This window comes from Pelodiscus sinensis, unplaced genomic scaffold, assembly GCF_049634645.1.
Source record: "Pelodiscus sinensis isolate JC-2024 unplaced genomic scaffold, ASM4963464v1 ctg34, whole genome shotgun sequence".
In the NCBI taxonomy this organism is placed as follows: domain Eukaryota; kingdom Metazoa; phylum Chordata; order Testudines; family Trionychidae; genus Pelodiscus; species Pelodiscus sinensis.
In genome coordinates this window covers 3206038-3218190 of record NW_027465849.1, presented here as the reverse complement: position 1 = coordinate 3218190, position 12153 = coordinate 3206038, and the positions used below count along the sequence as shown (strand labels likewise).

At 61.6% G+C, this 12153-nt stretch overlaps 1 protein-coding gene across 1 annotated transcript; it reads right to left on the bottom strand.

Annotated features, from left to right (window-relative positions):
* Nucleotides 1–7180: 7180 nt before the first annotated feature.
* LOC106733027 (uncharacterized) lies at nt 7181–11042 on the bottom strand. Its single transcript, XM_075915218.1, has 2 exons — nt 10484–11042; nt 7181–9455 (listed from the first exon to the last, which is right to left on the bottom strand). The coding sequence occupies exon 2, from the start codon at nt 9410–9412 to the stop codon at nt 8762–8764; it is 651 nt and encodes a 216-aa protein (XP_075771333.1). The 5' UTR covers nt 9413–9455; nt 10484–11042; the 3' UTR covers nt 7181–8761.
* Nucleotides 11043–12153: the final 1111 nt, after the last annotated feature.

The following is a 12153-nucleotide window of genomic DNA, read 5'->3' as shown; positions in this document are numbered from 1 at the left end:
AGCCTGCTGTCTTAGGCACTGTACGTTGTGTATTATGGTAGCTCCATGCACCTATAACCCTAGGTACTATACATTGTGTATTAGGTGTATTATGGTAGCTCCATAACCCTAGGTACTATACATTGTGTATTAGGTGTATTATGGTAGCTCCATAACCCTAGGTACTATACATTGTGTATTAGGTGTATTATGGTAGCTCCATAACCCTAGGTACTATACATTGTGTATTAGGTGTATTATGGTAGCTCCGTGCACCCATAACCCTAGGTACTATACATTGTGTATTAGGTGTATTATGGTAGCTCCGTGCACCCATAACCCTAGGTACTATACATTGTGTATTAGGTGTATTATGGTAGCTCTGTGCACCCATAACCCTAGGTACTATACATTGTATATTAGGTGTATTATGGTAGCTCCATGCACCCTTAACCCTAGGTACTATACATTGTGTATTAGGTGTATTATGGTAACTATGCACTAGGCACTCCCATCCCCCCGTCCCCTCCCCGCAATGCCCTTGTCCCCACAATGCAGCAGGCACCTTGCCTCAGTTTCCCTCTCCAGAACAATTCATGCCCGCCCAGTCTTTAAAACACCCTTCCCCTTCCAGTGGGGTGTCATTCATACTGCTTCATGCTTGCCTGTTAGTGTCGGGGTGCACAGCCCCCCTTGGGCTGTGCGTTCCCACGCCGGCCTGCCCTGCCTGTGGGCTCACCCTGAGGGTCGGGCTGCACTGCCCTGCTTGGCAGGCGGGGGAAGGGCGTGTCCTGGCTCAGTTCTTCCTCCAGCAGCTGTCGGTAACTGGGAATCCTCCCGCAGCCCTGTCCCTGCCCAGCTGACAAGGGTGCCAGTCCTGGGTCCTGCTGCTGGCCGCTCGCTGTCCCGGATGGGGACCCCTGAGCCGGGGTAACTGACCCCCCACAGAGCCCCGTAACTGGCCGCTGCCAAGGAGCACGAAGGAGCCAGAGGTCAGACAGGCAGCTAAGGGCTGACTCCACAGCCGGGGGAGTGTGGTTGGGTCCTTGGGAAGTGTCCATCTCCGGGCAGCTCCGTTCTGGACCAGGCTCTGGGGGTCCCTGTCTGGGAGGGGGTTTATCTGGCTTGGAGGAGCCCCTGTGTGGGAGGGGCTGGGTGCATTTGGTTCTGCCTTGGCATGGGGAGGGGGATGATGCCTTCTTGAGGCCCCGTTCAGCCAAGTTGGGGCTGAGTTTGGAGACGCCTGGGCTGGGCAGCCCGGTTCCACCGCAGGAGGAGCCCGTGGTGGGGATGCCACCCCATAGGAGCGGATGGGGCGTGGGGGAACGGCCTGGCTTTCTGTGGTGTCCGGGGCCACTTGAGCCCCAGGGGTCGCTCTCCGTTGTCCTGCCTTGGGGGTCCGCCACTGGAACCCCCCATAGGTCGGGGCAGCTGCACTGAAGCGCTGGCCCTGCCCTGCCTCAGCGCCCAGACCTGGCACTAAGTGAGTGCCCGTCTGGCCCGAGGCGTCGCATTTGGTGTCGCCGCCCAGCGCCCTCGTTCCGAGACTCAGCCGCCCTGGTGATCCTGCGCCCGCGGGGGGCAGCGAGGCGGGCGACACGGGGATCCAACCTGCGGAGAACGTTGTCGACGCAGCCCGGCTGGGGGGCTCCAGAGAGGGCCTGTGCCCTCCCCCCCGGCCGTGAGTGCCTCCTGCAGTCGCAGTAGCTGCCGATGAGGGGCAGCAGGTTAAAGGTCCCAGGGCAGGGAGGCTGGAGGCAGGATCAGGGAGGGCTTGGGGGGCAGTCAGATGCGCTGGGGCTCCCTGTACTGCCTTGCCCAATGGGGGCTGCGTGATGGACTCTGCTCTCGAGGAGGAGCTGGGGAAGGTGGAAACGGCAGTAAGGGCCCATCTACCCTGGTATCCCGGCTCCCAACAGGCTTTGGAGGAAGCTGCCAGGGACCCTGTGCTCTGGGCAGAGTGGGGGCAGGAGCCGGGACCCCGCCTGTGCCCACGCTCTGCCCCACGGCCTTGGCTGCCCCCTCCAGTCACATTAGCTGCAGCGCCGCCCTGGAGGTCCCTGAATGAGGGGCAGCAGCTGCCACCGCCAGGGGGCTCCAGCAGGCAGCCTCCAAGTGGGGCGGGCGAGAGGGCTCCAGTGACGCGCTGGCCGTGTGGGGCTCTGCGGAGATCGGGCACCGCACTGGTCCATGCGCCAGGTTACCGCGGCGCCAGACTCCCCAAGGCATAGGGGGGCAGGATGCTGGGGGAGGCCCATACTGGCTCCTGAGATGGGTCCAGGGCTGGACAGGGCCTCGAGTGGGCATCATCCCCTCCCATCCCGGGGCAGGGCCAAGGGCACCCGGGGGGCAGGTCAGGAGCTGCCCCCAGAGCTGGACACTCCAACCTCGCTCCCCATGGCTGCGGATTCAGCCTTCGGTGGCCTGGCCATGGAGCGCTATGGATCCCCAGCCTCCAGTACCAGGCCTGGCCTAGTCGCCGTCTGCCTGCCCCCCAGCATTGGGGAGCCCGCGCTGTGGGGCTGGAGCACACAAGATCTGCCAGCCTGGCCCCCCGAGGCTCTAGTGTCCCAGGGGAACATGGGGAGAGTCGTTCTCCTTTTCCATCAGGGGCCGCTTCAGTGAGGGGGTTTTGGCTTCTCGCTTGTGTGCGGCCCCCGACTGTTTTTTTTTTCTGTGGGTCAGCAGCCCCCGACCCAAAAAAGTTTCCCGCCCCTGAGCTATTCCACCCCGCCTTGGAATCTCAGAGTTTGGGGGCAATTCATTTGTTTTGGGGGGTTCTTTTCCACCTTTGGGCGGGGAAATGTTCTTACCAAGTTTTACATCCTTTGGGTGACATGGCATGGTTCATGTTGGGGGGGGAATACACCCCCAAAAGGTGAAAACCGATGTGAAAATCAGATGGGTGTAGCAGCATGTGGCAGGACAGACACGGGGCAAGATCTCTGTTGGCGGAGGGTTTGGCTGAAGTATTTTCTCTCCCAGCCTGGTGCCCACATGCCAATGACTGAGCACCTCCCGCCGGCGTTCCCGCCTGGGACCCAGCGGTGGGAGCGCTCACCTGGGTGCACCCCCCGGGGTTCCTTCGGGTGGGTGAACCGCTCGGCGCACACGACGCTGCTGTGTCGCGGGGCATTGGGCAGGGCTCGGCCGGCCTGCCATGCAGGGAAGGGGCATTGGGGCTCGGGCATGGCCCTCAGCTCGCGGGCATCAGGGAGGGGGCACAGTTGGGGTGCACAGACCCACTTTCCCAGCAAAAAGCAGCCAGCGCAACCGTCGTCCTTGGCTGCCCTTCCTTCCTCGCCAGGCTGCCCCCAGCCTGAATCACTGGGGCACAGCTTGCTGCCGGCCTCGCTGTGGGCAGGGACGGACAGGCACCGCAGGCTGGGAAGTCGGGCCCGGTGCCCTTGGCAGAGGATCCAAGGGGCACTCAGGGTCGCCCGCCATTGTTGCGTGCTGGGCAAGCGTGGCAGTGGGCATTGAGGCCACTGGCTGCCTCGGGGCCCAGTGGCTCAGCAGGGCTGGGTCGTGCCCAGCAGGCACCAGGCTCCCGGATCTCCAGGGGATCCCCTGCCAGCCCGCGTTGCTCCCTCACGGAGGCTGGTGTCTCCGGGCCCTGCAGGAACGAGGGTGTTGAGGAAAAGGAAGGGTGTAAACATGAGCGGGAAACAAAGGGGGATAGGAATAGGACCCAGGGTCCTGGCTCCCCGACCCCTGCTCTAACCACTAGCCCCTACTCTCCTACCAGAGCCAGGGAGAGAACCCAGGAGCCCTGGCACCTAGCCCCTTCCCTGCTCTAGCCACTAGACCTCACTCTCTTCCCAGAGCCCACGAGAGAACCCAGGCGTCCTGCCTCCCAGCCCAAGCGAACTTGCTGTGATGCCCCTACAGGGTTGGGGGGGCTGAGCCCCTCTTACAACCTGCGCCCCAGAGAGGGCAGCCGGCGTCGCAGGGGCAGAAGCCAGCCTCAGCCCGGGCAGTGGGGGGGAGGGAGGCTGGTGTCACCCTCACGCCCTGAGCCCCTCCCCTTTGTCCCTTCACCTGGCCCGGCTCAGCTCCGCCCCGGGACTCCCCAGCCCCGGCTGCCCCACCCCTTTAAGGCCCCAAATCCTGGGATTTAAAGGGGAGGGGGAGGCCGAGATTTGCGTGTCCGGCCTTTCCTATCCACGGTCAAAAATCCGATTTGGGATTATTGGGGGGGGGGGGGGGGGTCGCAGCACCAGCAGGGACGGAGCAGAGCTACCCCCGCCAGGCTGGGAAAGGTGGACCAGGTGTCCTGGCTCCCAGGCCTACTCCCCCTACTCTAACCACTGGACCCCGCTCCCCCGCAAGGCCCTGAGAACCCAGGCGTCCTGGCGCGCAGCCCCACTCTAAGCACTAGGCCTCACTCCTTCCAGCATCAGGCGTAGCTCGATGGAGGTGCACGGGGTGCCACTTCAAGGTGCAGAGCCTCCCAAAACTGCTGCCCCGCAGCCCCATCAACAGCCTCCCCCTCACAGATGGGGGGAGGGGGGAGACAGCATCACCTCAGGGGGGAGGGGAAACCAAGGCAGAAGGCGAGCCAAGGTCAGATTTCCCCCATCCCACAAAGCCTGGTGCCAAACAGAGCATCAGTCCTAGGGCTTTGCTCCAATCCAGGTACCCTGGATGCTGAAACAAGCACCGTGGCCACAATCTGGGGAAAGAAACCAGGACTCCTGGCTCTCAGGCTGCCTGCTCTAACCACTAGCCCCCACTCCAATCCCAGAGCCAGGGAGAGAACCCAGGATCCTGGCTCTAAGTCACCAAACATTGGGGAGGGGGAGGTGAAACAGGCATCCAATCACAGCTCAGCTCCCCACTCCTAAGACCTGCCAGTATGATGGGGTGGGTCTCTGCCGCCCCCTAGTGGCTGGTGCACACACTGGTCATGTCTACACTGCATGCTCTGACCCAGGTTTGAGCTAAGCCCCACTGCACATCAGACCAACTCAGGGCCTGGCTCCTAGGGCCATGAAGGAGGGAAGAGAAAGGAGAGTGCTGTTTTGCCACCAGTCCAAACCCTTTCTTTCTGCAGTGTGGACGCAGTGCAAGCCGCAGCCCTGAGACAGAAGGGCTGTAGTGCAGACGTACCATAATTGGACCAGACCCCCAACCCGCACCCCATGGAAATTTGCAGGTCTAGCTGGATCGCTCACAAGGTAACAAACCCCATTATTTCTGTCAGGAATTTCTGTCAACCTGTCTTCTATGTAAATTTCCGGCCAATTTTTTGGAGGGGGCTTCTCCAAAACTCAACCAACCAACAAACCCAAGCCTGAAAAAACTGCAGTCTTTGAAAACCATTTTTGATGCAAACGACTATCTCTTGGTTCCAAAAAATTCCGGTGCAAAAATTCTGCTTGTCAACGTTTGAGTCTTGAGAACCAACTGGATAAACAATTAGTTTAGTTCTGATCACAAGTTTCATCTTTCAAGAACCATTTTGGGGGTATAATATTTGTGTTGCTCGGGGAAAGGTTTTGGGTTAGAACATTTTTTCCTTATGGAAACGATCGGTTAAACACAGTTGCCTTTTAGTGAAAGTTTTCTTGCTGTCAGGAAAACATTTTCAGTAAAATAAATAAATAAATAAAAGTCAGGGTTGGGAAAAGCTGATTTTAAAAACTGGTAACGAATTGTGTTTCTTGTACAAAAAATTGCCACTATTTTTTATTTAAAAAAATGTGATTTTTTTTTCAGTTTAAAAATGGGTAGTTTCACAGCCTGTTATTGGTTCAAAACATAGCGGTTATTTCCATTTTCCAAAATCATTCTGGCTGTGTCTACACTGGGCCACTTATTCCGGAAAAGCAGCCGCTTTTCTGGAATCACTTGCCAGCTGTCTACACTGGCCGCTTGCTTTTCCAGAAAAGCAATGACGATCTACTGTAAATTGTCAGTATTTTTCCAGAAAAACTATGCTGCTCCCGTTCGGGCAAAAGTCCTTTTCCGGAAAAACTGTTCTGGAAAAGGGCCAGTGTAGACAGCACTGTAGTCTTTTCCGGAAAAAAGCCCCGATCGTGAAAATGACGATCGGGGCTTTTTTCCGGAAAAGCGCGTCTAGATTGGCCACGGACGCTTTTCCGGAAAAAGTGCTTTTCCAGAAAAGCATCCTGCCAATGTAGACGCGCTTTTTCCGGAAATACTCATAACGGAAAACTGTTCCGTTTTAAGCATTTCTGGAAAAGGGAGCCAGTGTAGACGTAGCCTGTCAGTTTAGAAAACAGAGTTTCGAGTAGAAGAGTTTAAAACAGGGGGGCTGTGTCTACACTGGCATGAATTTCCGGAAATGCTTAAAACAGAATAGTTTTCGTTATAAGTATTTCCGGAAAAAGAGCGTCTACATTGGCAGGCTGCTTTTCCGGAAAAGCCCTTTTTCCGGAAAAGCATCTGTGGCCAATGTAGACGCGCTTTTCCGGAAAAGAGCCCCGATCGTCATTTTCACGATCAGGGCTTTTTTCCGGAAAAGACTACTGGACTGTCTACACTGGCCCTTTTCCAGAACAGTGTTCCGGAATAAGGACTTATGCCCGAGCGGGAGCAGCATAGCTTTTCCGGAATAGCGGCTGATTTTGTACAGTAGAGCGTCGTTGCTTTTCCGGAAATTCAAGGGCCAGTGTAGACAGCTCGCAGCTTATTCCGGAAAAGCGGCTGATTTTCCGGAATAAATGGCCCAGTGTAGACACAGCCGGGTGGTAAACCTAAGGCGCAGGGGCCCCCAAGGTTCGGGACTCCCCTCCCAACATTAGGGAGTTGCTCTTCTCACTTGTGTGTGGCCCCCAGCTGATTTTTCTGTGTCACCAGCCCCCGACTCAAAAAAGGGTCCCCCACCCTTGGGTTTCAGTTGAAACAAACGGGAAGTTCAAAATGCATTTTCAGTCAAATAAATTGGTTTTCAGACCGCATCCTGCACCCATTTCTTTTTTGGGTTCACACATTGGATTCTCAAAACCCACCACCTTTTCACCAAAACCTAAGTATTTTCAGCCCTGAAATGTCAGTTTGCTTGGTCCAAACACCTGGGGGGAAAAAGGAAGTTGTTGAAAAAATAACTTTGGTGAGAAAGGGGGGAAAACAGCAGCTTGGGACCTACCTGGTGCACGTTTTGGTACCAAACCAGCCCCTGGCCTGGGGACGTTCGATCCCTAACGCTGACACTACATTGGACGCACACACAAACAACAACCAAGTGTTTTAATTAATAATAATAATTAAAAAAATCAAGAGAATGAAGATTCCATCCTAAATCAGAGCCGTGGAGGGGGAGCAGCTGGCCAGGCCAGGCGCCTCGGAGTGACGTTGGGTTGAATGGCCCAGAGGTCTAGTTCTGTCTTTGGATTCCTTCTCTGGGGCAAACCAGAGGTTGGGAGTTCTTTGGGGGGGATCGGGACCCCCGTTCCCCGACTTCACTCACAGCCATCCGGGGGCACCAGCCCGAAAAAGCCTTGGTCCCGGAGCACGGTGGCCCTCCCTTGATGGCTCCTGGCGTTGACCACTGGGAGGCAGGATACAAGGGTAGATGGGCCCGTGGGTTGGCAGGGAGGGGGCTGGATACTAGAGTAGATGGGCCATCGGGACCAATATGAGCCTACTGCTAGGGAATGTAGAGTCACCCCAAACTCCATGGGGGTGGGCAGTCACCCTCTCTCTGCCAACCACTGAGCCATCTGTGCCAGAGAGGGGAGAGGTCCCATGCCCTGCCCTCCTAAGCCAGCCGGATGGGAGCTGGCGCCCCCTAGAGGGGAGAGGCCCTCATACCCCACCCCCTAGTGAATTACCACCCAGTAATCCCAGTATTTGACTGAGCACCCCAGGACCTGCATGGGCTTGGATCTTCTGCCTTGGGCCACCGTGGAGGGCTTCTGTGGGGAGGCCAATGCTTTGGGCTGGGTCCCAGGTGCTACAGGGTGCGCCCGCTCCTCCCCTAGACAGGGTGCGGGGTGCAGTAGGCACTGCCATGCTGCCAGAGCAAGGGACCAACGGGGGCACAGGGGCTGTTCTATGGCGAAGACATAAGGAGTCGCCAATCCAGCTCTAGGCCCCCTGTGCCTGTCCGGGCATGGGCAGTGCCAATCCGGCTCTAGGCCCCCCATGCTCATCCGGGTGTGGGCAGTGCCAGGCTGGCTGCCGGGCTGGTCAGGGCATGGGTAATCCTAGTCTGGCTCCCATGCCCCTTGGTGCCCCTAGGGCATGGGCACTGCCAGGCTGGCTCCCAGGTCCCCTGTGCCGGTCAGGGCGTGGGCAGTGCCAGTCTGGCTCCCATGCCCCTAGTGCCCCCAGGGTGCGAGCAGTGCCAGTCTGGCTCTAGGCCCCCCAGGCCGGTCAGGGCGTGGGCAGTGCCAGTCTGGCTCTAGGCCCCCCAGGCCGGTCAGGGCGTGGGCAGTGCCAGTCTGGCTCTAGGCCCCCCAGGCCGGTCAGGGCGTGGGCAGTGCCAGTCTGGCTCTAGGCCCCCCAGGCCGGTCAGGGCGTGGGCGGTGCCAGTCTGGCTCTAGGCCCCCCCGTGCTTCCCAGGGCGTGGGCGGTGCCAGTCCGGCTGCCGGGCCGGTCAGGGCGTGGGCAGTGCCAGTCTGGCTCTAGGCCCCCCCATGCTTCCCAGGGCGTGGGCGGTGCCAGTCCGGCTGCCGGTCCGGTCAGGGCGTGGGCAGTGCCAGTCTGGCTCTAGGCCCCCCGTGCTTCCCAGGGCGTGGGCAGTGCCAGTCTGGCTCTAGGCCCCCCCGTGCTTCCCAGGGCGTGGGCGGTGCCAGTCCGGCTGCCGGGCCGGTCAGGGCGTGGGCGGCTGATGGCGGTGTTTGCGCCGGATGTGCCGCTGGAGCGTGTTGCGCTCGCCGAAGCGCATGTGGCAGTCCTCGCACTGGAAGGGGCGCTCGCCCGTGTGCACCCGCTGGTGGTGGGCCAGCTCGCCGGCGTCCCGGAAGCTGCGCTGGCAGATGGGGCACTGGTGGGGCTTGCGCCCGGCGTGGGTGTACTTGTGGCGCTCCAGGTGCGAGGTGCGCTTGAAGGCCTTGCCGCAGGCCCGGCAGACGTGGGGCTTGTGCTCCGAGTGGGTGATGCTGTGACGCTGCAGGTAGGAGAGGTACTCGAAGGTCCGGGAGCACACCGGGCAGCAGTAGACCTTCCGCAGCCCCGCCCGCTCGCCCCCCGCGCCCGCCTCCTCCACCAGCACCGTGTAGGGCAGCCCTTGGCTGTCGATCAGCAGGTAGCGGCCGTAGCGCGAGGCCTCGCCCTGCTCCGCCCCGGCCTCCCCGGGGCCAGGGGGCCAGGGCAGGGCCCGGGCGGGGCGCGGCCGACCAGCCTCCTCATCCTCCTCCAGTTTCAGCCGGCGCCCGGGTGGCTCCTCCCGGGCCGGGGGCTGGAGCCGGGGCTCGGTGGGTCCGTCCCTGGGGGGCCGCAGGCCGAAGGGGTGGAGATCCATGAGGCGGGTGATGCCCCCAGAGGGTGGGAATGGCTCAGAGCGTCTGGAAGGAGAAACGGGGAGAGGGGAATCCTCAGGTGTGTGTCCTAGACCCCCCCACACCTATGGGACTCTCCTGGGGCTTGGGGGATGGGCGAAAATGGGGCCTTTCCCCACTGGGGGGGGCACTGGCTGGGTCCCAGCTCAGTCCCCAGCGGGAAATGTGGCCTTCCTCATCTCCCCATGCCCATGCCAACACTCCTCACCCTGCCACCCCCACTACCCCCCGGCATCCCCCCACTGCTCTCTACTGCCCCCCAGTCCTTCCCCACCACTGCACCCTATTGCCCCCCAGCCCTGCCCCCCACTACCCTCTACTGCCCCCCAGTCCTTCCCCACCACTGCACCCTATTGCCCCCCGCCCTGCCCCCCACTACCCTCTACTGCCCCCCAGTCCTTCCCCACCACTGCACCCTATTGCCCCCCAGCCCTGCCCCCCACTACCCTCTACTGCCCCCCAGTCCTTCCCCACCACTGCACCCTATTGCCCCCCGCCCTGCCCCCCACTACCCTCTACTGCCCCCCAGTCCTTCCCCGCCACTGCACCCTATTGCCCCCCGCCCTGCCCCCCACTACCCTCTACTGCCCCCAGTCCTTCCCCGCCACTGCACCCTATTGCCCCCCGCCCTGCCCCCCACTACCCTCTACTGCCCCCAGTCCTTCCCCACCACTGCACCCTATTGCCCCCCGCCCTGCCCCCCACTACCCTCTACTGCCCCCCAGTCCTTCCCCACCACTGCACCCTATTGCCCCCCGCCCTGCCCCCCACTACCCTCTACTGCCCCCCAGTCCTTCCCCACCACTGCACCCTATTGCCCCCCGCCCTGCCCCCCACTACCCTCTACTGCCCCCCAGTCCTTCCCCACCACTGCACCCTATTGCCCCCCGCCCTGCCCCCCACTACCCTCTACTGACCCCCAGCTCTGGCCCCCTCATTGCTCTCTACTGCCCCCCAGTCCTACCTCCCCGCTGCCCTCTTCCACCCCTTGGCACCCCGCTGCTGTGCTCCATTGCCCCCCCGGGTATATTTACCGCCCCACGTCCTGCCCGCGGGCTCATCGCGGCGCGGGTGCCCTCACGGCCGCCGAGCCAGGCCCGGGGACAGATCCCGCAGCTCGGTTCTGCTTCCAGCGGGCGGCTCCGGTCCAGACCCAGCTGCGGGGGGGGGGGGGGGGGGGCGGGTCCCGATCCTGTGCAGCCGGAGGGGGAGGGGGAGGAGACGGTCCCGATCCGGACCCAGCTGCGGGGGGGGGGGGGGGGTCCCGATCCTGGGCAGGGGACGGTCCCGATCCGGACCCAGCTGGGGAGGGAGGGGTCCCGATCCTGGGCAGCCGGGGCAGGGGGCGGTCCCGATCCGGACCCAGCTGGGCGGGGGGTCCCGATCCGGGCCAGGCTGGGGCGGTCCCGGCCCTACGCGCCCAGCGCCCCCCTGCGCCCCGGGGCCATGTGCCGCCCCCTGCGGCCCCGGATCCCCGGCGCGGGGGGGGGCAGGGGGGGTCCCGTGTCTGTCTCCGTCCGTCTGTCCCTCCACCCGCAGCAGCAGCCGGTGCCGCAGCGAAAGGAGCCCGGCTGGAAACGCCGCGCTCCCGCCAGCCCCGGACGCCTGGGTTCCGAGGGGGGACCCCCCCCCGCCCAAACCCCGAGAGAAACCCCCCCCCCCGGAGCCCCTCCCCCGCCTCCGACCGCACGCGCAGCCTCTAGCGGGCTTCCAGCCCTAACCACTAGTCCCCACCGCCGGGCTTCCAGCCCTAACCACTAGTCCCCACCGCCGGGGTCCAGCCCTAACCACTAGACCCCAGCGCCCTCCCAGAGCCAGCGGGAGAAGCCAGGAGTGCGGGCTTCCAGCCCTCCCCCCTTGCTCTAACCACTAGATTCCCCTGCCCTCTAAAAGGAGAGGGAGAGAACCCAGGCGGCCTGGCTCGCCAGTCCCGCTGCTCTAACCACTAGACCCCCCCGTCCTCCCAAAGCTAGCGGTGAACCCAGGCATCCTGGCTCCCAATCCCGCTGCTAGACCCCCGTCCTCCCAAAGCCAGCGGTGAACCCAGGCGGCCTGGCTCCCAGCCTCCTCCTCCTCACTTTTTGAACAGACTGAAATTCCCTCTGTTCCGCCCCCCCCCGTCCTTTTTAGGGTGTTTTCTCACAATGGGGGATGGGTGTGTGGGGGGGGGGGTCCCCACTGTCTGTCCTCAGCCACACTGCCTGGAAGGGAGGGTTGCGGACGCGGCTGCCCCTGGCACCTGTGGGGAGTCCTGGCTAATTCACCCCACCTCAGTGGGGCAGGTCCGAGCAGGAGAGTGAGTCAGCTGGGAGCCGGTGCCCAGTACCCCTTAGCCAGCCAGGCCCTGCCCTGGGGCTTGATAGGAGCTGGGACAGGCCCCATGCCCCATGCCATGACCACTGAGCCAGCTGGTCCCTGTTCTGGATTCCCTGGGTCAATCTCCCATTCGTGTGGTGGGCTAGAAAACATACACAGAGCGCACACACACACATTTATGCGCACACACTCCCACGCAAAACACACACACTCGCACACACAACACTCGCATGCACACATGCATACACACACACACTTGCACACACATACACATGCTCACACACACTCCATCGCATGCACGCACATGCACACAAACTCGCACACACACACTCATATACGCACACACACACACTTGCATGCACTCGCACACACGTGCACACAGTCACAC

Coding starts and splice junctions, on each gene's coding strand:
- LOC106733027 (XM_075915218.1), bottom strand. CDS start 9,412: ATGGATCTCCACCCCTTCGGCCTGCGGCCCCCCAGGGACGGACCCACC.